At 36.8% G+C, this 23,167-nt stretch overlaps 1 protein-coding gene across 1 annotated transcript in view; it reads left to right on the top strand.

The window, feature by feature from the left end:
* Positions 1 to 23,167, top strand: part of LOC150095090 (unc-112-related protein-like) — a 170,609-nt gene that overhangs the window by 138,390 nt on the left and 9,052 nt on the right. Inside the window, exon 12 of the mRNA XM_090411416.1 lies at positions 18,045 to 18,191. Coding sequence (XP_090267542.1) covers positions 18,045 to 18,191 — 147 coding nt within the window. The remainder of the gene's footprint in view (positions 1 to 18,044; positions 18,192 to 23,167) is intronic.

Below are 23,167 nucleotides of genomic sequence, written 5' to 3'. Positions count from 1 at the left end.
AACACACTTCATCCTAGGATCAAGTTTACCCTAAAAGTAGAATCAAATAAGCAGTTAGCCTTTTTAGATCTTCTAATTCTTCGCCAACCAGATGGTAACCTACATTTCTCAGTTTATAGAAAGAAGACTCATACAGGCCATTATATCCATGCGGAATCTCATCACCATCTCAGTCAAAAGGCAGGAACTATTAAAACACTGGTTCATCAGGCCCACTCCTTTGTTCTTCAGCTGATCTTTTACAGAAAGAACTACAATATATAACTTCTTCCTTTCTATCTAATGGTTATAAGAATTGCTTCATTAAAAGAACTTTGAGTAGTTTTAATGTCTTCCTCTTCAAACACAGATACGTTCACTGATGTACAAGGCATCAGTGAACATATAGCAAAAGTTTTAAAACCACTGAATATTTTTGTTGCCTTTCGACCGTTTAGAAAAATCTCCACCTTTCTCACTTCTCCTAAGGACAAGCTTCCGCATCTTAATCATCCAGGTGTCTACCAGATTCCATGCTCTTGTGGATTATCTTATTTTGGACAAACGGGAAGATCTGCCTCTATTCGGCTAGAAGAACACCAATCTTATATTGAATACTTTAACCTGAAAAGTCTGGACTTGCGGAACATGCTATCTTCACTAGACATAGAGTTCATTGGAGAAAGACAAGAGTTCTTCACAAAAGTCAGTTCCTCGTGGAACGCCTTTATAAAGAAACATGTGAAACTCTACTTCATTCTCCTAACTTAAACAGATCCGACGGCTTACGTCTGTCCCCTTTATGGGAAATAGTACTTTACAAATCAGCTAATCTTTCGTAACTTTTATTGTATTGATTTTTTTTATTTATTTATTATTTTTTTTTTTAAGGAAATTTATTGACCTTTTTAGTTATCTTACACCAGCTACTTAGGTGGCGCTTTTTGGGATTGTCAGTTATTGTTTAATTTGAGCTTAATATGTACTGAAGATGCCTGTGACACACAGGCGAAAAGTATACTATTAAATAATCTTTGTACGTGAGTTTTTTCTGTTAGTAATTTTGTATCAATATGTCTACTCACGGTATACCTCTTTTAAAACTTATCTATGACTGCAATACTAGTAACACTTTTTCATGTGACAGTGAGTTTGAAGTCATCTAGTGTGAAGTGGAGTCTAACTAGATCAAAAACATAGTTGGGTGTTGTTATAGTCCTAATGGATCAGTTGCTAGCGACAAAGAAATGCATCGCCAAATAAAGATGATGGGTGCAAAACAAGTAATCATAATGCGAAACTTTAATTTTCTGAACATTGATTGGGTAGCAGTAAAATATCATGAGAAGAATGAAACTGAATTTATTGAGCTATTGTGAGACAACTTCCTCAAACAGCATGTGACAGAAGGAAATTGAGATCAAAGAAGGTTAAATCTGATTAGTGTCAAGAGGGGGGGGGGATTCAATTCAAGAGGTAACTATGTTGTTTCTGTTTGGTGATGGCAATCATGCAGTGCTCACTTGGGAAGTGGCTAAGTTTATCAATTGTCTATTCAGAAAAGGTTGCATACTGAACTACAAAGCAGGAAATTATGACCAACTGTAGAGTATACTGGGTTCTGTGCCATGGTATCAGTTGTTGGATGGGAAGGAGATGGACAATGCATGGGAAGTGTTTAAAATAATACTTAAATGATGCAGTATCAGAATGTGTCCCTAGCGTATGAAGAATAAATAGAGTAGGGTGTAATGGATGTGTAATTTTATTAAGTGAGAAATTCATAAAAAAAAAGATGACATGGAAGAAATACTGTGTGCATAAAGATAATGTGAGTTATGAATGAAAATTATAAGGAGTAGGCCAGAAGAGTCACAATTGTTGTACAGAAAGCTGTATGAGTATGAAAAGAAACTAGCTCTGTAAGCTAAAGACAACCCAAAAGAATTCTATTGTTATGCCACAAGTAAAAGAAAGAAAGAACAAATATGAAAGGATAAAGGTGACCTGCAGGCACATGAACAGTATAAAGCACAGGCCAGAAGGGTAACGAGTGTGGTAAAGAAAAGCAAAGAAGGATTATGAAAGAACATTGGCCATGCAGGCTAAGGAGAATCCTAAACAGTTTTTTTCGATGTGTTGCAAGTAAAAGAAAAAATGTATATGGTAGAATGATTTTAAAGAATGCCAATGGTAGGGAGGTAACCAACTCAGCTGATATAGTTGAATTACTGAGTGAGCATTTTGCAAGAATATATCATCCAGGTGGTGACATTGCAGAAATGAATGAACCAGTAGATTATACGGGAATTGTGGTGAATGAAGTGGAGGTGAGTAGTCTATTGCAAAACCCCAATGTCAACACATCTGTGGGATTGGATGGTATACCAGCTCGTGTTGTACGTGAAGCGGCTAAAGAATTGTCAGTACCCTTGACCATTTTGTTTAATTTGAGTATTGGGTCTGGGTTAGTCCCGAGGGGGTGGAAAGAGGGGAAAATAGTTCCACTACATAAAGGAGGTTCCAAGACTGATGTCGTAAATTACCGACTGATTAGCATATCAGGCATCATTGTCAAGGTCTTGGAGAAATTAGTCAAGAGAAGAATACAGGACTGGATTGATCAAAATGGGATACTGTATGGGGGACAACATTTTGTGAAGGGTAGATCATGCCTCAGTAACTTGCTCACATTTTATAACACAGTGACGGCTGAACTGGATAAGGGTAATGGGTTTACAGTGATTCTACTGGACCTTGCCAAGGACTTTGACAGGATACCACATGTTACTCTAATCAGTAAACTGGAGCAGATGGGGATTGAAATAGGGTTGGTGAGATGGATAGGAGGGTGGTTGATGGAGAGATACCAGAGAGTGGTTTATTCAGGAGTTGAGTCCGAAAGACTGCTTGTGACTAGTGGTGTGCCGCAGGGTTCTGTTCTTGGACCACTACTTTTCAATTTGTTCATTAACAATATAGGAAAGGATCTGAGAGGAAGTGTTCACTTGTTTGCTGATGATGCAAAGCTGGGTAGAGCAATTGTGAGTGCACAGGATGTCAAAATTTTGCAGGATGATTTGGATAGTTTGGAGGACTGGACTAGGGGAAATGGATGGCAATTTAATGTGGCAAAGTGTAAGGTTATGCATTTTGGAGTGAAAAGATTAGCAGCAGTATATCACATTGGTGAAACCATACTCCAGGAGATTGATGAGGCCAGGGATTTGGGAGTGTTGGTGGATAGGGAATTGAAGTTTAGGGGGCGCATTGCAAAAGTTGCCAAAACAAATCACTTGGTTGCTGAAAAATACTTTAACAAGCAGAGACAAACAAGTTATTGTTCCTCTATATCGAGCCTTGATAAGACCCCATCTAGACTACTGTGCCCAGATATGGGCGCCAGGGTTTCTTCTTGATGGGGACGAGGTGGAGAGGATCCAGAGATGAGTGACCAAGATGATAGCAGGTCTGTGGAATGTACCTTATGAGAACAGGTTGAAGATTTGTGGGTTACAAAAATTGGTTGATAGGCAGAAAAGGGGTGATATGATTGAGACATTCAAATTACTGAAGGGTTTCTATAGGATTAATCTAGAAGATATTTTTGAGAATAGGATTGGTGGTGGGAGGACTAGGGGCCATACATGGAAGCTGGGCAAGAGTGTGGTTAGCAGGGGTGTTAGAACTAGGTTTTTTACTTGGAGAGTGGTGAATGAGTGGAATAAGTGCCAGAGTCTGTTGTGGGTGCTATGACTGTGAATGAGTTCAAGGCAAGGTATGATTGATACTGTGTGAATGTCGAATAGTTGCTCTTGACATGATGTTATGGCCTCCCTCGATGAGTCTGTCGACTCCTTGGAGTTGCCCGAGATGATGATGATAATAATAATAATAATAATAACTTGACGCAATGCAGACAGCATGAAGTAACAGATGCAGTAAAAATTGTTCAACTAATGAGTGCCAATTTTTCTAAAAGATATCAACTTAGTGTATGCAACATTGCACTAGCTACTACCTCTTTACTATATGAAGAAACTCGGGTATGTGACGATGAGGTATTAGAGCTGTTGCACAAATTGAATAAGAATTCAGCAATAGAGACTGGATATCAGCATGGATGCTAAAACAGTGTTCAACTGAACTGGCTCTTCCTTTGACCAGGTTATATAATTTGAGTCTCAGAACAGGGAAGATTCCATAAACATGGAAAGAATATATGTTAATTCCATTGCACAAGGGTGGTTGCAAAGATTGATGTATCCAATTATCTACTTATCGGTATCTCTAAGTGGTGGTGAAGATTTTGGAAAAGTTGGTTAGGGCTTGCATTCAGAAATGGGTGTACAGAGAACAATGAATAGCATGAGTTTACCAAGGGAAAGTCGTGTTTGAACAACTTGCTCACATGTTACTGTTGAATTAGATCAGGGGAATGGATTGGATTATAAAATATTGGCTTGGATAAGAAGATAACTAACTGACAGGTATCAAATTCTGGGGGATGTGAGTCTGTGGGATTTAAAGTAACCAGTGGCGTACCACAAGGATCAATTCTTGGTCTATTATCATTCAGTCTGTACATTAATGACATTGGGAAGGATTTGACAGGCAGTATACAGCTATTTGCTGATGATGCAAAGATAGGCAGAGTAATCAAGAATGCATGTCATATGCAGTACTTGCAGAATGATTTGAATAGGCTGGAATTGTGGGCCTGTGAAAATGGCTGTTAGTTCAATGTTAGTAAATGTGAAGTCATGCACTTTGGTGTGAGTAGATATCCAGTGTCATATTATATTGGTGGGATTATACCAGAAGAAACTGATGATGCTTAGGGATCTTGGAGTTTTAGTAAACAGGAAGTTGAAGTTCAAGGACCATATTGCAAAGATTGCAAATACAACTCAGAGAATAATTGAAATGCTGAAACAAACCTTGACTCTTAATGGAAGTCATTTTTTCCCTTTACAGGACCTTGATAAGACCTCACTTGGGCTATTGCATGCAGATCTGGTGTCCTAGTTTCCGTGTGATTCTAATACAGTGGAGAGAGAGAGAGTTCAAAGGAGAGCGCTAAAAATGATATCATGATTTTGAAATACTGATTATGAAGATAGATTGAGAATTTGTATACTGCAGACTCTAGCAAACAGGAGAAAGAGGGGTGATATGATTGAGGCTTACAAACTTCTGAAAAGGTTCTGCAGGATCAATAGCTGGAATTTTTCATTTTATCGAAGTTGGAGAAAGGATGAGGGGGACATCCTTGGAAGTTGAGAATGAATGCTGTTAAGAATGGGTGAAAGCTGGATTTTTCTCTCATAGAGTGGTGCATATTATAGCAGATTAACATTGGTGGATAGTCATGGCAGCAGACTAACAGCTGCAAAGGATATGGTGGAATTATTGAACGAGCAATTTATCAGCGTATATCATACTGGTGTAAATGATGCGGTGGAATATATAGAAGAGAGGCAAGTATTAGGAGAATTGGAAAAAGAAACAGAGGTGTAGCAGATGTTGATTGAGTTATATGTGAACAAAGCTGTGGGAATAGATGAACATATCACATGTATTCTTAAGGAATGTGCACCACAGTTAGCTATGCCCCTGACCTGGTTATTTAATGAAAGTCTTGCAGTAGGTATCGTTCCTAAGGAGCAGAAAGAAGGCAAAATAGTACCACTCCACAAGCATGATTCTAAGACAGAAGTCTCCAATTATAGCACATTCTGTATAACTGCAGTTGTGGGTAAGGTGTTGAGAGATTGGTAAGGAATAGAATATAGGATTGGGTTGATGGAATAGCATTCTTTATGATGATCAGCATGGATTTGTAAAGGGTAGGTCCTGTTTTAATAATTTACTTGCATTTTCTGATAAGGTTGACAAGTGTGTTAGATAAGGGAGAATCACATGCATGATATTTCTTAGACTTTGCAAAAGTGTTTGATAGATTACCACATGATAAGTTGGTGTACAAGCTGCAGAGGATGGGAATATATAATATATTGTTTAGATGGATCAGAGATTAGCTCTCTGAATGAAACAGCAGGTTGTGTATGATGGAGCAGTGTCTCGAAAATGGAGGGTAACCAGTGGCATGCCCCAGGGTTCTGTTTTTGGGCCCCTGCTGTTTAACTTGTTTGTAAACGATATATCATGTGGACTGACTGGGGATCCTTAGTTGTTTGCTGATAATGAAAAGTTGGGAAGATCCATCTGATCCATCTAAACAATATATATAATATATTGTTTAGATGGATCAGAGATTAGCTCTCTGAATGAAACAGCAGGTTGTGTATGATGGAGCAGTGTCTCGAAAATGGAGGGTAACCAGTGGCATGCCCCAGGGTTCTGTTTTTGGGCCCCTGCTGTTTAACTTGTTTGTAAACGATATATCATGTGGACTGACTGGGGATCTTTAGTTGTTTGCTGATAATGAAAAGTTGGGAAGAATTATAAGTAGTATTGCTGATGTTAATTCCCTTCAGGAAGATTTGAATAGACTCTTTACTTGGACAAAAGAGTGGGGTTGTAGTTTTTCATTTTGGAATTCAGAAATATAAAGCTGTGCACTATATCAACAGTGTGGTACTGCAGGAAGTGGATGAGATTAGAGATTTGGGAGTGATGGTTAACAGTAGACTGAAGTTTAGAGGGCATGTTGCTAATGTTGCAAAGGCTGCGTGCCATTGTATAAGGCACTTGTCAGACCACACTTGGACTATTGTGTTCAGATTTGGTCACCTGATTTTCAATGTGATGTGGAGACATTGGAGTGGGTCCAGAGACAAGTCACTAAGATGATATCGAGACTTTGGAATGAATGCTATGGAGAGAGGTTGAAGACATGTGGATTGCAGAGCTTGGTGAGAGGGAAGAGAGGTGATATGATAGAAACATTTAAGTTAGTGAGAGGATTTTATCGGATTAATCCAGAGGGGATTATAAAACAAGTAGATGGCGAGAGGGGAAGAACCAGAGGTCATTCCTGGAAGTTGTGTAAAAGTGTAGTGAGGAGCAGATTTTTTACATGGAGAATTGTCAGTGAATGGAATGCATTACCAGAATGCATTGTTAATTCAAGGAGTATTAAGGATTTTAAGATTCTGTATGATATATGTTGTCAGTTGAATGAACCTCCCACGATGAGTCTGCCGACTCTATGGAGGGTATAATAATAATAATTGGAATGGATTGCCAGTGGATGTTGTGTGTGCAAGTTGTGTGAATGAATTCAAGGTATGACAACTGGTGCAGATAATATGTAGCCTCCCTCAATGAGTCCCTAAGTCCCTGAAGGCCTCTCCTAATAATAATAATTATTATTATTATAAAAATCAAAATTCTTTTCCCTTTGCTGACAGGTGGCAGGATATTGCGCACGTACACACACACACACACACACACACACACACACACACACACAAAACGTTATATTGTAAGTAATGGAATGCCCAAAACATTACATAATCTGTTCCAAACATGCAGGGCAAAAGGACAATTGTAGAATGCATGTTTTACTGTTTCCAGTCTATAACAGATGTCGCATATCAGATCTCCAATGTGAAAGTATCTCAATTTGATGGCATTTACTGGAAGCTAGACATATGTAATTCTGCAAGCAATATTCCTCCTGTTAGAGTAACCTTGGTACTTCAGTAAGTTATTAAACAGAGTATGATTGTTAGTACCTAACTATGGAAGTCTGTGGCAAAAAAAACAAAAAAAATTCAAGATTTCCTTATATGAAAGTGACTCAGTTAATAAGAAAAACAAAAGTGCAATATAAGCAGAAATGGGCAAATCAGGCAAAGAAAACCCTAGAGAGTTTTTTAGATATGTAGCAAGTAGAAGGAAGAATGATCATGTAAGGTAAGATGATGTTAATGGATGAAAATGGTAGAATGGTAACTGCTGCAGAAGTCATTGTTGAGGTATTCAGTGATGATCAGTTTATAAGGAACTTAAGTGTAGAGGACCTAGGAAAGGATGGCTTAATTGTGAGTGACCAGGAGGTATTTGAGGAAATAAATGTCAGTAAGCTGATAGGATTTGATGACATATCACCACACATCTTAAGGGACTGTTCAGGGAATTGGCAGTAGCATTGGCATGCCTGTTTGATAATAGTTCTACAATAGCACAGGTTCTAAGGGAGTGGAAGGAGGGTAAAATTGTTCCACTGCATAAAGGTGGTGATAAGGCTGTAGCTTCCAATTATAGGCCAATTTGTATATCTGGAGTTGTGGCGAAGGTACTGGAGAGATTGGTGAGAAGTTGGATACAAAATTGGGTTGATAACAGTAGTATTCTCTGTGGTTATTAGCATGGGTTTAAAGAGAGATCATGTTTTATTAACTTATGTACTATAACAAGGTGACAAATACCTTAGATGGGAGATGCATATACAGTGGTGTACTTGGATTTTGCAAAAGCTTTTGATAGACTGCCACACAACAAAAACTATTAAATAAATTGAAACAGATGGGATTGGATAACGGACTTCTGAGTTGGATCAGTGACTGGCTGTCAGATGTGTATAAGTTCTTGAACTGGTAATATTGGACAGGTAGAGAAGGAAATTCTAAGTATAGTGAGAAGTATTCATTTAAGGATTAGTCCAAAAAGAATGCTTCAGTGATTCCATCTTCCAAAAACTTAATTTTGGTTTGTCAGCATTAGTAGTTAGTCCACTGATTTTGCTGAATTTTACAAAAATATATCTGTATGTTGAATCATTATCTCTTAATGTGTGTACTGTATCATCCACATATGCTGCTAATAATAGTCGAGAGAACTGTTATCCCTCAGGCATATGAATTGTCAACTTCTTGCAAAAAAACTTCCAGGAACCAATGCAAAGAACAAGGGACTAAGAGGAAAACCTTGTGTGACTCTTTTTTGAATTTTGACAGGGTCTCATAGGAAATCAGGAGGTAGGTATTATTAGTATAGGCTCCTCTAATGATGGATAGCAGCCATTTGCCCACTCCTGTTTGTTGGAGAGTATGGAACAAAAAAGGATGCCAGTGGACATTATTAAACGCTTGAATACTGCCATTGGCTGCTTCTTCATATTAACTATGTGGAGTACAATTACATAGCAGAAACAGATTAAATTCTACTGCTTGGCCTACAATATTTCATTTCTACTTTAAGCATGTTAATAATGGGGAAAAGGAGGGGAAAAATTGTAGTCAGTATTAGATAGAGAAATAGGCATCTCCAGCTGTTGATTAAGGTAAGATCTTTATTAGGTCTCTATTAGAATGAGGACAGTATAGCTTATTACAGATTTGCTTAGTATGTGACCTGTAGACAGAAAAGAAATCTCATGCCTTGCAGTAAAGCTCTATCCCTAGACCATCAGGTCCTTAGGCATTTTCTTGTCTGGCATTCTGTATAGGCTGTAGTAACTTCAGCTGCTGTAAATGAGTCTTTTGAGCCCATCTTGGATTGATTGAACCTGTGGTCCTTTATCCCTTTGTCAGATTTGCAATGAAATACAAGAGCTTATTCAGCTCCTTCAAGAATTCCCTTCCATCCTAGGGATCATCTTGATATACTAGATTCATTGCACTGGTAACCTGCCTTTTTTAGGTGAAGCTGAATGCCTCATGCCATTTAAAAAAAAAAAAAAAAAACTCATATTCAATAAATATGATAAACTGGATCTTTCTGATCATGTGCTTACTCATTCATAGAAATGTGCAGAAAAGTCTCCATTACTCACATCATACAAAAACTTAGTATGAATACCAATTTGTGGAAGCCTGTGAGGTGATAATCATCCACCTGAAAAAACAACTGTTTTGAAGATACCAAAATCCATGTAATTATAAGGACTCTACATCATCCAGTTAATTAAATGGGAACTTGAAGCCATCAACATTCTTCAACTCCAGAAATGTACTCATCAAATAGTTATCCGATTCATCTATTGGAAACAGATACCAGAATAGGACTATAGTCCATCACAACTAAGAGATGGAAATATCACTATCATTAAACCCTTCAAAACAGTAAATGGTAATAAAATTCCATTATATAAAGAAAATTTACCAGCACAAAAAAAAGGACTTTAGATAATTAATCCTCATGAATCTGATCAACTGCTGGCCAAATTAGTAATACTGTGGTGTGTTATAGATTAGCTTGTGTCCCTGTGTGTATATAGGTACTCTGATGTGAATGTCCAAACATTGAATAATTAAGTTTATTATATCTTAGACATGATGGTACAACAAGATGAGATTTCATGCAAGCTGTGGTTTTACCCAGTTAAACAAGACCCCCTGCTGTTTTTGTCGAGGAACCAGGGAGAACAGTGAAAAGCAAGCTGGAGTAAACACATCAGGAGAACTGAAGATAGGAACCATTAACATAAGGAGTATAGAAATGTGAGCAAAAAACTTCAAAATGGGGAAATTGACAATGAAACTTATATGTGCCTGTAGTCCCACAGAAGATTCTCCTAAGAAATAAGTGGAGGAATATCTTGAGACATAAAGAAAATGGAAAAGTGACCTTTTTGGAGATTTAAGCAGCAGAGTAGGAAATAAATCTTGCCATGATTATAGAAATGTTTTGGGAAAATCTGGAGAAAAGTGCAAGGCTAATAATAATAATTTAGTACCTGCTAGATTTCTGCTCTAGATATGGACTAATCATTACTAACACCTTTTTTTTTCTATGCACGTAAAGATGTATACAAGCTTACATGGAGAGAAGACACAAGAAATAAAAAAGCCTTGTTGACTATGTTGTTTGTTGATAGTAATATCTTCATGCTGGTTCAGGATACAAGATTATACAGAGGAATTGAAATTGATCATCATTTAGTTTTAAGTAGGATAAAAATAAATATCGTATTGAAAAGAACAATATGCAAGAAAGGTTTTTAAAAAAAAAAAATTTTAAGTTCAGCAACTCTTATTGGTACACTTCTTGTTAACAATTTTCCTCCAAATTGGTCTGTTACTTGTCAGACCAATACTGTCGTATCTGACATCTTAGTCTTCTAAGGCACTTTTGATTGAATCAGTCCACCTAGAATCTTTGTCTTCCTCTGGGTCATCTTGGCATGAAAGACCTTCCTCTTCCACTTTGTTTAAATGATAATACCTCCTTAAATTAGCCCTGCTCATACATTCTTTAATGCCAACAATCTCAAGTAACTTCATTATTCATGACTGCAATCTGTTTAGCCCCCCCCTAATTTTTCTGAGAATTATCATATCTGTGATCTCTTATCTTTCACCAAGCACTTGATTTCTAACCCAATTCTGAGCTCCATAACTTTAAACTGGTCTCAACACTGTTTTGTATATTGCTAGTTTTGTGTTTTGGATAATTTCTCTCTTATTCCATATAAATGTATTTTCCTGGCTCCCCACCATACCAGCTTTGTTTATTCTGTTTTCTATTTCCATATTTAATTTGCCATCTTCACTAACAACTGCACCTAAATAAGATGAAATACTTGTTCTATAGGTTCTCCTTTGAGAATGCAGCTGAAGTTTTCTATGTCTTTGCATATTTTCATAGTTTTTGGTATTTTTATTGCTGATTTTCCTGTCAAATTTGTTAGATGTTATTCAGTTTAGTTAGAGAACCCTAGAGACTTGCACTGGATGTGTTTAGGAGTAGAATATTCATAGTTTTTGGTCTTTTTATTGCTGATTTTCAGATCAAATTTGTTAGATGTTATTCAGTTTAGTTAGAGAACCCTAGATACTTGCACTGCTGCATAACACAAAAAGCTAAGTTTGATATCTCTAGTTCCAATATCAGGTTTAATGTCACTTTCTTTCATACTGCAATCCATATATATAATGACGAAGAGTGGAGATGGTGTGCATACTGGTCTTACACCTCATGTAAGACCAGTGTGCACATAAAACCATCTTCCTGCATTTCCTTCAATTCTGAGTGCTAACTTGAAACTTTAATTGCAAGCAATGCCAGCAGACTCAATTAGGCATTTTCTGAATTTTTGACATGCTGAGCCTAAAAGGTTCGCCTCCACTGGTTTATATGATAATATAGCATACAGAAAGTTCAAATAAGTTATATTAACTATAATATTCTTCAAAATGTTATATGGAGTAACAAGGTTTGCAAAGAAATCCTTTCTTTATTAGTATAGCTGTTAATTAATAAATAAACATTTATTATTCATCACTCTACTCCACATCACTCTTCGTCATTATTTATATGGATTGCACTATGAAAGAAAGTGACATTATCTGTTCTCCAACCAAAAGGCAATGGGTTCGAATCATGCTGTGGGCATGGGTGTTTGTAATTGTCTGCAAAAGTGATAGTGGTGGGTGGTAACTGGCATTGGTGTAGTTGAGGTTCATTGTAGTTGGTGGATTGAGTGGTGGAGACAGAGTTATAGAGTATAGAGTACATGCCCTCCCTCGATGAGTCTTTGGATTCCCTGGAGGCATCACGTAATAATAATAATAATAATTACTATGGGAAAATAAAGTATAGGAGAGATTGAAGAAGTGGAAATGAATGGGTAAGTGAGTGGTATGAGTATAGAAAATGAGAGAATGGGTGTGCAAGAGGAGCAGGGAAACGGGGAAGCTCAGGGTGGACAGGGGTACACAGCGTGAGAAAGGTGGATGCTCCAAGAGGAGGTGAGAGCATGTGTAGGCAGGAAAGTAATGGGATGATCAGGGATCAAGAGGAAACAGATGGAATTGCAAAGGGTTCTAAAATGAAGAAGCAGAAAGGGAAACAGCTCCAGTCCAGCATGGAGAGATCACATCGAGTGAGTGGTATCAGTGGAACTAGCTGTAGATCCAGAAATGAGTTGTTGTGTTTGTATACCAATGCTAGAAGTATAAGAAACAAGGCAGATGAAATGGTTGCACTAATTGCGTCTGTGCACCCAGAGATTGTCGGAATAAGTGAGACATGGTTAGATGAGGACAACATCCTGACAGGAATAGAGATGGAAAGGTATGATGTGTTTCGGGAGGATAGAAGGGTTAAAAAGGGAGGGGGAGTGCTGTTGATGATAGAGAAAGAGTTATGTCCATACAAGGTAGAGATGCAAGAGGGAAATAGGGCCAGTGGTTTTGAGGCAGTATGGTGTGAGATAGAGGTGAATAGAATCAAATACTTGGTGGGATGTTGTTATAGACCTGGTAATGTGGATGGTGGTGATAGTGAAATGTATAGTCAAATAAGCCAAGCAAATAAGAAAAGGGTGATCATTATGGGTGATTTTAATTATGGCAATATAGACTGGAATGAAGAGATAGCAACTGGAAGTAAAGAAAATGAGTTTCTTGAGTTTTTGAGGGATAACTACCTCAGACAGTATGTAACAGAGGGCACACGAGGATTAAGGGTCTTCGATTTGGTCATCTCATTGGAGGATGTAATTATCAATGAGGTGTCAAATCATCCACCAGTTGGTGAAAGTGACCATGAGGTGATTACCTGGGTGGTTGCCAGCAGTGCAAGGACCCCTGTGAAAAAAGGGTATATGTGGAACTACAAGGGGGGGGTGATTATGAAGAGCTCAGGAGACAGCTTGCAGGTGTAGCATGGAATGAGGAGTTAGCTGGAAAAGAGATCAATGCAGCTTGGGGGATTTTCAAAAACTACTTAGTAGATGCAATGTCTAAATGTATACCATGGGTGAGAAGGTTAAATAAGGTAGGTGTGAAATGGATGAATAAAGAGATTAAGCATGCAATAAAGAGAAAAAGGGCATTGTGGAGGCAGCATAAGAGAAGTGGAAGTAACCAGTTTCATGAGGTCTACAAAGCCCAGGCAAGGAGGGTGACTTGGTTGGTGAGAGTAGCTAAAGAGAGATATGAACAGCAGTTAGCTAATGAAGCCAAAAAGAATCCTAGGGAGTTCTTTCGATATGTAGCCAGCAAAAGAAAGAATGATTATGGAAGGATGACATTGATTGGAGGAAATGGTATAAAGACAGCTGTTGCAGAATGTGTGGTGGAGATACTTAATGAGCAGTTCATAAAGATCTTTCAATCTTGTGAATGTGACTTCATGGAGAGATTAAGGGCAGTTGATGATGGGGAGGAGAGACTGACTGTAAGTGAGCAAGAGGTGTTTGGGGAGTTGAGTAAACTAGATGTAAATAAGGCTGTGGGACTTGATAATATATCACCGCGTATTCTGAAGGAATGTGCCAGAGAGTTGACACCTGCCTTGACATATTTTTTTAATACGAGTCTTGCACTTGGTCAAGTCCCTAAAGAGTGGAAAGAGGGCAAGATTGTGCCCTCTTTCCACTAATGAAGCTAATGAAGCCAAAAAGAATCCTAGGGAGTTCTTTCGATATGTAGCCAGCAAAAGAAAGAATGATTATGGAAGGATGACATTGATTGGAGGAAATGGTATAAAGACAGCTGTTGCAGAATGTGTGGTGGAGATACTTAATGAGCAGTTCATAAAGATCTTTCAATCTTGTGAATGTGACTTCATGGAGAGATTAAGGGCAGTTGATGATGGGGAGGAGAGACTGACTGTAAGTGAGCAAGAGGTGTTTGGGGAGTTGAGTAAACTAGATGTAAATAAGGCTGTGGGACTTGATAATATATCACCGCGTATTCTGAAGGAATGTGCCAGAGAGTTGACACCTGCCTTGACATATTTTTTTAATACGAGTCTTGCACTTGGTCAAGTCCCTAAAGAGTGGAAAGAGGGCAAGATTGTGCCACTTCATAAATGAGGTGATTGAACTCAAGCATCAAACTATAGGCCTATCTGTGTGTCAGGTGTTGCGGTTAAGTTGTTGGAAAGCTTGTGAGAACTAGGATCCAGAGTTGGGTTGACAACAATGGTATAATCTTTGATGGACAGCATGGATTTGCTAAAGGGAGGTCATGTTTTAGTAATCTACTTACTTATTACAATAAAGTGACTGCTTCCTTGGACAGAGGAGAAGGATACACAGTAATATATTTGGATTTTGTAAAAGCTTTTGATAGAGTACCTCATGATAAGTTGACAGTCAAACTAGAGCAGATGGGGTTGGATATTAGATTAGTGCATTGGATTGGAGACTGGCTATCTGATAGGTATCAACAAGTTGTGTATGGGGGTGCAATATCCAGGAAAAGGAAAGTCACTAGTGGAGTGCCTCAGGGGTCTGTTTTAGGGCCATTACTATTTAACTTGTATATTAATGATATTGGCAAAGATTTGGATGGAGATATTCAGTTGTTTGCAGATGATGCAAAGTTGGGACGAACCATAAAGAGTAGTGAAGATGTTGTGGCCTTGCAAGAAGACTTGAATAAATTGAGTGATTGGGCAAGCAAATGGGGATGTGAGTTCAATGTTGCAAAATGTAAGGTTTTAAAATTTGGAAAACAAAGATGGAATGCAGAATTTATACTTGGTGAGAATATTTTGTTGGAAGTAGAGGAAATAAGAGATCTGGGGATGATAGTGGATAAGGATCTAAAATTTAGGGGACACATTGCCAAAATTGTGAAGACAACACAAAGACTTCTGGGAATGATGCGGAGGACACTGACGTGTAGAAGTAGGGAGATTCTTGTTCCATTGTATAAGGCTTTGACTAGGCCACACATGGACTATTGTGCCCAGATTTGGTCACCTGGTTTTCAGAAGGATGAAGAGATGTTGGAAAGGGTCCAAAGGCGACTGACTAAGGTAGTTTCTGACCTCTGGAATGTAGAGTATGAGGAAAGATTGAAAATATGTAATTTGCAGAGTCTAGTGGAGAGAAGGAAGAGGGGAGATATGATAGAGACCTACAAGTTGGTAAGGGGTTGTTATAGGATCAATGGTGGAGAAGTTCTACAGAGAATAGTGGGACATCAGGGGAGAACCAGAGGTCATCCCTGGAAACTGTATAAAGAGGGTGTGAGTAGGGGAGTGAGAGGCAGATTTTTTTCCTGCAGAGTTGTGAGTGATTGGAATGCCTTGCCTGAGAGTGTGGTGTCTGCAAGGAGTTTGAATGTGTTTAAGACACAGTATGATGAGATGTGTGTGAGATAAAAGGACCGCCTAGATGAGTCTTTGACTCCATGAGGTCTTGTTTAATAATAATTAATAATAATAATAATATTTAGGTGACAGATGCCTGTATAGCTGTGTAGAAATTGCATCAGTCATACTGGTAGATAGTCCTTAATAAGAAAGACTATTATAGGTTCAGTTTTAGTCACTGACTAGAGGAGCTTTTTCTAAACCTTTTTCTCAGCCATTCTGTAGTTAATTGGATGTTGATTCAGATAAGTAGGATCCCTCTCCCCTTCTGCTAACTTTAGTTTTTACTGGCATAACTCAGAAATCAATCAAAGAATGTACACTATTTCAGCCAATAATATAATACTTGTTAGGATTTAGGACCATGAGATGGCAGGCATTATGTACTTTGTAAGTGGATGTTTCTGTGGTTTAGAAGTTCATAAGGAATATTCCAGTAATTGGACTCCATTTTTTTTATTAAGTGCTAAAAGCACAATAAAGAAATAATATTTCTTTATTGTGCATTTAGCTTAATAAAAAAAATGGAGTCCAATTACTGGAATATGGCTTATTATGTACTTTCCTTTATGCTCCTGATGTTTATAAAATCATCAGTAGCTTTGGGCTCAACTTCAGCTATCAGTGATGACTAATTATAAACCAGCTTCCTGCCAATCTTCCAAAATTAGGGCTATTGATGCTTCATCTAGTTCTTTTAGGCAGGAAGAGCATTACAGGATTTTTTTTTTTTTTACTTATGTAAAAAAAAATAAATCATCTATAAGATGAGACAGTTGGTTTTGGCGAGATTGTAATAAACAGGAGAGAGAGAGAGAGAGAGAGAGAGAGCAAAGCCTTATATTGAGTTTAAAAAACAAAAACATGAACTATATAAGAGACTAAAGTTTTTTTTTATAGCCAGAAACATTTGCAGACTTCCGAATCAAGAATTAAACTCTGTTTCATCCAAAAGTATACAGAATGTTGATACAAAATATAATACTATGGGCATACCAGCTCCATCATCTATAACATATGTGGCCAACAGAAATACGCATGCAGCCCGTAACGTGATTTTGTGCAGCCTGCAGCAGGATAAAAACTATATTAAATTATATGTATTATCAATTTAGCTATTGGTTTCGACTGCAGATTTTCTGATTGATATAATAGTTATATTCATTATTTCTGATGACGGAAGCAATTTATATTCTCAACACGGAATCAAAATTGCTTTAAAAAGATTACTCAATTTATAAAATCTACTGCTTCTCTGTGCGAGTTGTAGTAGTGGGAGGGGTAGATTTCTGTGCGCTCCAGAGTAACGCATCATTGAAAGTCACTTACTCTGCTCTGGTTACAGAAATATGTAATTAAATTTAATTTAACAACTTATATTTAAATTAATCAATTATTTTATATTGTTCTCCCAGTAGTAAATTGATTTAACAAATATAGTAATTCAATACATATAACTATTGCCTTGAAAAAATGCAGAGTTTATTTTTATTTAAGTTCTGTCTAATGGCCCGTTAGGCTACCACTCATCATATATTGGCCGTCGTATAGAATGAAGTTGGCCATGCCTGATCTATAAGATGCAAAGTACATATAAACAATGTATGATTTATGCAGCATAGAGAGTCAAGTTTGCTGGCAAGCATCATTAATAGTAACTATAACATCTTATTAAAACTCAAAAATTATTTATAAAACAAAATATAAATTTCAGTGGTTTCCAGTCTTCACACAGTCTTATAATATAGCACATACTTAGTGGCTACCATATGTAATGCTTCTTGTTAATTGTGTATTACATTCTGAAAATCTCATTATGACAGTGACAAGATATAGAGATGGATTCACTTGAGAAATATGTAAGTAGTAGACATGATAATAAAAATAAATAAGTGGATATATGTAGATTGAAACTTTTCTCAACAAAAGTGAATCCTTATTTTTATTATTATGTCTGTTACTTACATATCAATTTTTCAACATACAACATGTATTGAAAATTCCTGTAATTAAATATACTTTATTTATAAACATATTTACAGATTGTTCAAAGAGTATTGGAAGCTCATGCAAACGTTAAAGACCTTAATCTGCTGGAAGCTAAGTTGCATTATATCAAGGCATGGCAAGCACTTCCTGAATTTGGGATCTCACTCTTTGTTGTGAGGTTTGTTGGAAGCAAAAAGGACGTAAGTGCTTGCTTTATTTATTTTTTTAAAATCATTAATGTAACTTATCACTTTGAAATATCGATGTCTGCTTTTTATTTTTATATTTTAGATCTATGATTAGTATTTTATATATATTTTATATATAAAATAAGATATATTTTAGATCTATGATTATTATTATTAGTAGTAGTAGTAGTTTCACTGCAGCATATGTTATTATTATCTGTAATAGAATAAACAGAATATCAGAAATGTGTAATATTAAAATATAAACAATATTAAAGTTAATTAATTCTAATCAGAAACATTGTTCTGAAGAGTGTTTGTTCTAACATTAAAAACCAGCTGAAAAAAGGTGGTCATGAGTGGATGCTTTGAATTTAAATATATCTGAAGCTGTTAAAAATCTCAATACTTTAAGGGAGTTTCTTTTGATTTTTATTTTCTGCAGGAGAGGGGGGGGGGGAATAAGCAACAAGGTAGCCACTGTTGATACAAAATAATAATAATAAAATTTTAAAAAAAAATACACCTAATATCAAAGGATAAGTATATGAGTACTCAGCAGTAATGTATATTGCTTGATTAGCTTGCCAAGTGGAAAAGTTATTCATAATATTTGTTGTCATATAAGTAAATTCATTTATGATAGTTTTGTTTGTGAGAAATTCTCATATTTATATCAAGGGGAATCTGTTTTGAGTGCTTTGTATATTATGTATTTTTATATTCTCATTATGCCATTAACTTATATGGCTGACAATGATTTTTTATTATAAGATTCACCTTTGAAAATCATCATTTACTTTATATCCTTGAAGGATATATCAAATATTATGGTCTGACACAACATTTTATGACTGGTTTCTGATCAGCAACCTGCTTTCAAATTGGCATGCTATTTGCCAGGCATGATTTGATCAGCTGTTAATAAACTTTAATGAAGGTATGGATGTTTTGTACTGAAACAACAGTACATCATCAGTGTGCAGAAAACAACAAGCAAATCAAAGAACAGGATTATGAGGTACATACAACAATCGGTTTACCAATTAAAAATGGTTGCCATGTGCTAGAAATTAATATTAAAACTATTTTTGATATTTACATAAAATGAGACACTATTTTTGATATTTACATAAAATGAGAATCTCCCAAAGTTTTGTGGGGAAGAGAGAGAGAATTGTTCCAATTCAAGTTAGGCTGATGTAAAAGGGCTTCACAACTTTTCTTGAAAAAGACATTCATATTTAAAATTAAATTGCTTCTATGGAGAAGACAAGCTTCATTCCTTAGGATACTGTGTTTAGTGTCATTACACTGCCATGCCAGACCAGACTTTTTGAGGTTTCACATATTCAGTGTAGTATTGATGTTCATTAACTCTTTTTCCCACAGAACTGCCTTTCTGTCTGCCCAATCTTGGGAATGTCACATTGCATTCCCAAGAAATCTGGTAAACACCAGCTATAGAGAGAGGCAACAATCTTTCTTTTGTAGGTGGTAATAGGTGAGAAATTTTGTTGATAGAAAAATGTGTGGGATTAAGGTGATACTTCTTCAAAATTCTACCAATAAGTTCTGAGATACCAGAAATATAAGGGATTGAAACCCTGCAGTCTGTTGAATCCTTAGGGATTCAACAGACTGCAGGAGTCAAATCTGTTGGATTTGACTGGCAGGGAACACAGGAGTCAAATCTGTTGGATTTGATGAGGGTTATTACAATTTAATTCCATTAAAGTTTTGATAATGAGAAGTTTTTGTTGTAAGCTTGAGGGAGAGGAGCACACATCATGTGCTTTATTAATTAAAGACTTGATAATACCAATTTCTTGAGAAGTGTGATGAGCAGACTTTTGATGAATGTATCTGTTAGTAAAAGTAGGTTTCCGAAAAACACTGCTTGACAGTAATGGAGACTGTGTGAATAAGAAGGATGTCCAAGAATGGTAAACTATCAGCATTTTCTTTTTCCATGATGTATTGAATGTGTGGGTGAAGGCTATATGATCCAATGTAACAAAGTGGTAAGTTCATTGGCAGAATGAGGCCAAACAGCAAAAATGTCATTGACATAGTGAAACCAAAGAGGGGTTGGGGATTGAATGGATGAGAACAAGGTATTTTCTAAATGGTTCAAAAAATATATGATGCGTCCTTTGATATGCTTATTTAGATTTATGTGTTGGTTGTACATGTTAATAGAGTTCCACTTCCTGGCAATCTATTGAAAACCTCTCCAAAATCTAAATATCTCACTGTGCATTCATATCCCGTTTGTCCTGTGCAATTGTCACCGTGTTATAATAAGTAAATAGATTGTTAAAACACCATCCTCCTTTAGCAAACCTATGCTGTCCATCAAACAAGAACACTGCTGTTGTCAACTCAAATTTGAAACTTGTTCTCACTAACCTCTCCAACAATCTAACCACAACTCCAAACATGTAGAATGGCAGACTTCAAAGCTTAGTCTAATCACCTCCTTTATGAAGCAGAACAATTCTGCTCTTTCCAGTTTCTATCCCTTGGGAACTCGACCCTCTGTGTGATTCATGTTAAAATTAAGCAAGTAAGAGGGAAAATTACAGAACTGTGAGCCTAATATCCCATGCATCTAAAATTATTTTAACCATTGTTAACAAAGAAATTGAAAGAGCCTTAATTGGTGAATTGAGTGAACAACAGGAAGGCTTCAGAAGAGGAAGGGGAACCATTAATGTGGAACTAAAAATACTAATAGAAAGATCACTTGAAAGAAATAGGAATATATGCATATGTTTCATAGACTTTCAGAAGGCCTTCGACCAGGTAAAACATAATAAAATGTTCAATATATTAGATAAATTAGACATAGATCACGTGCTTAAGATTATAAAAATGATTTACACCAAACAGAAAATGCAGCTATTTAATTCTGAGACTTCTGAAGTGAAAATAAAAAGGAGTTAGACAAGGTTGTATTCTTTCACCAAATTTATTTAATTTCTACAGTGAGACAGTGATGAAAAAGTTTGAAAAACAAAAAATAGGAATTAGTATCAATGGTATAAAATATAACAATCTTAAATATGCTGTTGATACCATTCTAATAACAGAAAACATAAACAAATTAATCAAATTACTGCAGCCTACTAATTGAAGAAGGTAAAGAGTTTGGATTAGATATAAATATAAAAAAAGACCAAATTTATGAAAATCTCAAAAGAAAACAGATCTGAGCCAGAAATATTCATAAACAATATGAAAATTGAACATACAACAGAATACAAATATTTAGGTGCCCACTTTACTGCAGATGGAAAACAAGGTAAACAAATAAAAATAAGAACAGCCATTGCTAAAGATGCCTTCTGGAAAAATAAAGATCTGCTCAGAAGTTCTGTAGGTATCGAGATAAAGAAAAGGATAAGAACATTAACGTGGCCAATTTTCACATATGGAAGTGAGATCTGGATATTCAAGAAGAGAGTAAGGCAACAGATAATGGCCTTTGAAATGTGGTGCTATAGGAGTGCTCTGAAAATCTCATGGACAGAACATGTGACAAATGCAGATGTCCTACAGAGAATGAGAACACAGAGATCTTTATTACAGGAAATGATCCAGAGAAAGATGAGATTGGCAGGACATGTACTGAGAGGTTCAGCAGGACAGAGGATACTAACAGTTTTAGAAGGAAAAATGATCAAGAGGTAAAAAGCAAAGGACATGTTTTGAAGATGTAGGATCATGGACAGGATCACATGGGTATGAAGAAACAAAAAGGAAAGCCACCAACAGAGAGAACTGGAAGGATATGGTGCTGCACCCCTCTCAATGAGGAAACTACATGAAGAGAGAGAAGAGGGAAAATGACTATGGTAGAATGACTTTAAACAGTGCTCATGGTAGGAAGGTGACTGAACCAAAAAAAATAGTTGAATTGCTGAGTAATCATTTTGCAGAGGTCCAGGTGGCGATTTTAAGTAGCTGATGTTACAGAGATACATATCAACATTGAGATAGAGGGACAGGAGGCGTTTAGCATATTAAAAAATATGAATGTGAACAGAGCAGTGGAACTGGATGGGATATCATCCCATGTACCACGTGAATAGAGCTTCCGTAGCTCAGTCGGTATGGACAAAGCCCTTTGGTCGGAAACATCTGAGTTCGATTCCTGTCCATGATGTGAGGAACCTTTACTGGTCTCTTTCAAGTAAAGGTGAGTTAGCTAATCTCATATAGAGGTAGAGGGGTTTTTTTCACCTGGAAACTCGAGTTTTTCGTCCCTCAGAACAGCAAACTGACCAATGAACACACGGATTTACAGTCATAAATACATACTTAAACCCTCATTAGGAGGGCTCAACCAGTCCTATGGAACAAATGAGGAATGGGGGGGGGGGGGCCAATACGAATAAATAAATAAACTACGTGAATGTGCAAGAAAATTGGCATTGCCTCTGACTAAGTTGTTCAACCTAAGTCTCATCTTTGGCAGGGTTCCAAGGGAGTGGAAAGAGGGTAAGATAGCACCATTGAATAATAGTGGCTCTGAGACAGAGGTCGCAAACTACAGACCAATTAATATATCTGGAGTGGTTGTTAAAGTATTGGAAAAGTTGGTGAAAGGTAAAATACAATAGTGGGTGAATCATTGTAGTTTATTCACAATGTAAAAAGGGAAAAGAGATTTAAATTAAAGACTGCAAATTATGGTCTTCCAAGTCTCTCTATCTTGAGCTAACTGGTAGATGTCAGATGCAGTTTCACATATGTATTGCCAAAATTGTTTGCATGGTCTTCCTCTACTGTGATTTCCATCTTCTGGTTTGTACAGGATGAGGGATTCCAAAAAGGATAAGACTTCAGGATGTCTAAGCTGATGTCCAAGCCATCTGAGTTGCAGAAATCTTTAAAACAGAAACATCTGAATCCTTTCTGGTGACAACAGGAATACTCAAGGTGATGTACTAGCACCTTATTTGTTTTTGGTATGATTGGAC

The sequence above is a fragment of the Typopeltis vanoorti genome, chromosome 21 (assembly GCF_054136105.1).
Source record: "Typopeltis vanoorti isolate ZY-2024b chromosome 21, IOZ_Tvanoo_1.0, whole genome shotgun sequence".
NCBI classification, from domain to species: domain Eukaryota; kingdom Metazoa; phylum Arthropoda; class Arachnida; order Uropygi; family Thelyphonidae; genus Typopeltis; species Typopeltis vanoorti.
The sequence above is the reverse complement of the archived record's forward strand: the minus strand, read 5'-3'. Positions and strand labels throughout refer to the sequence as shown.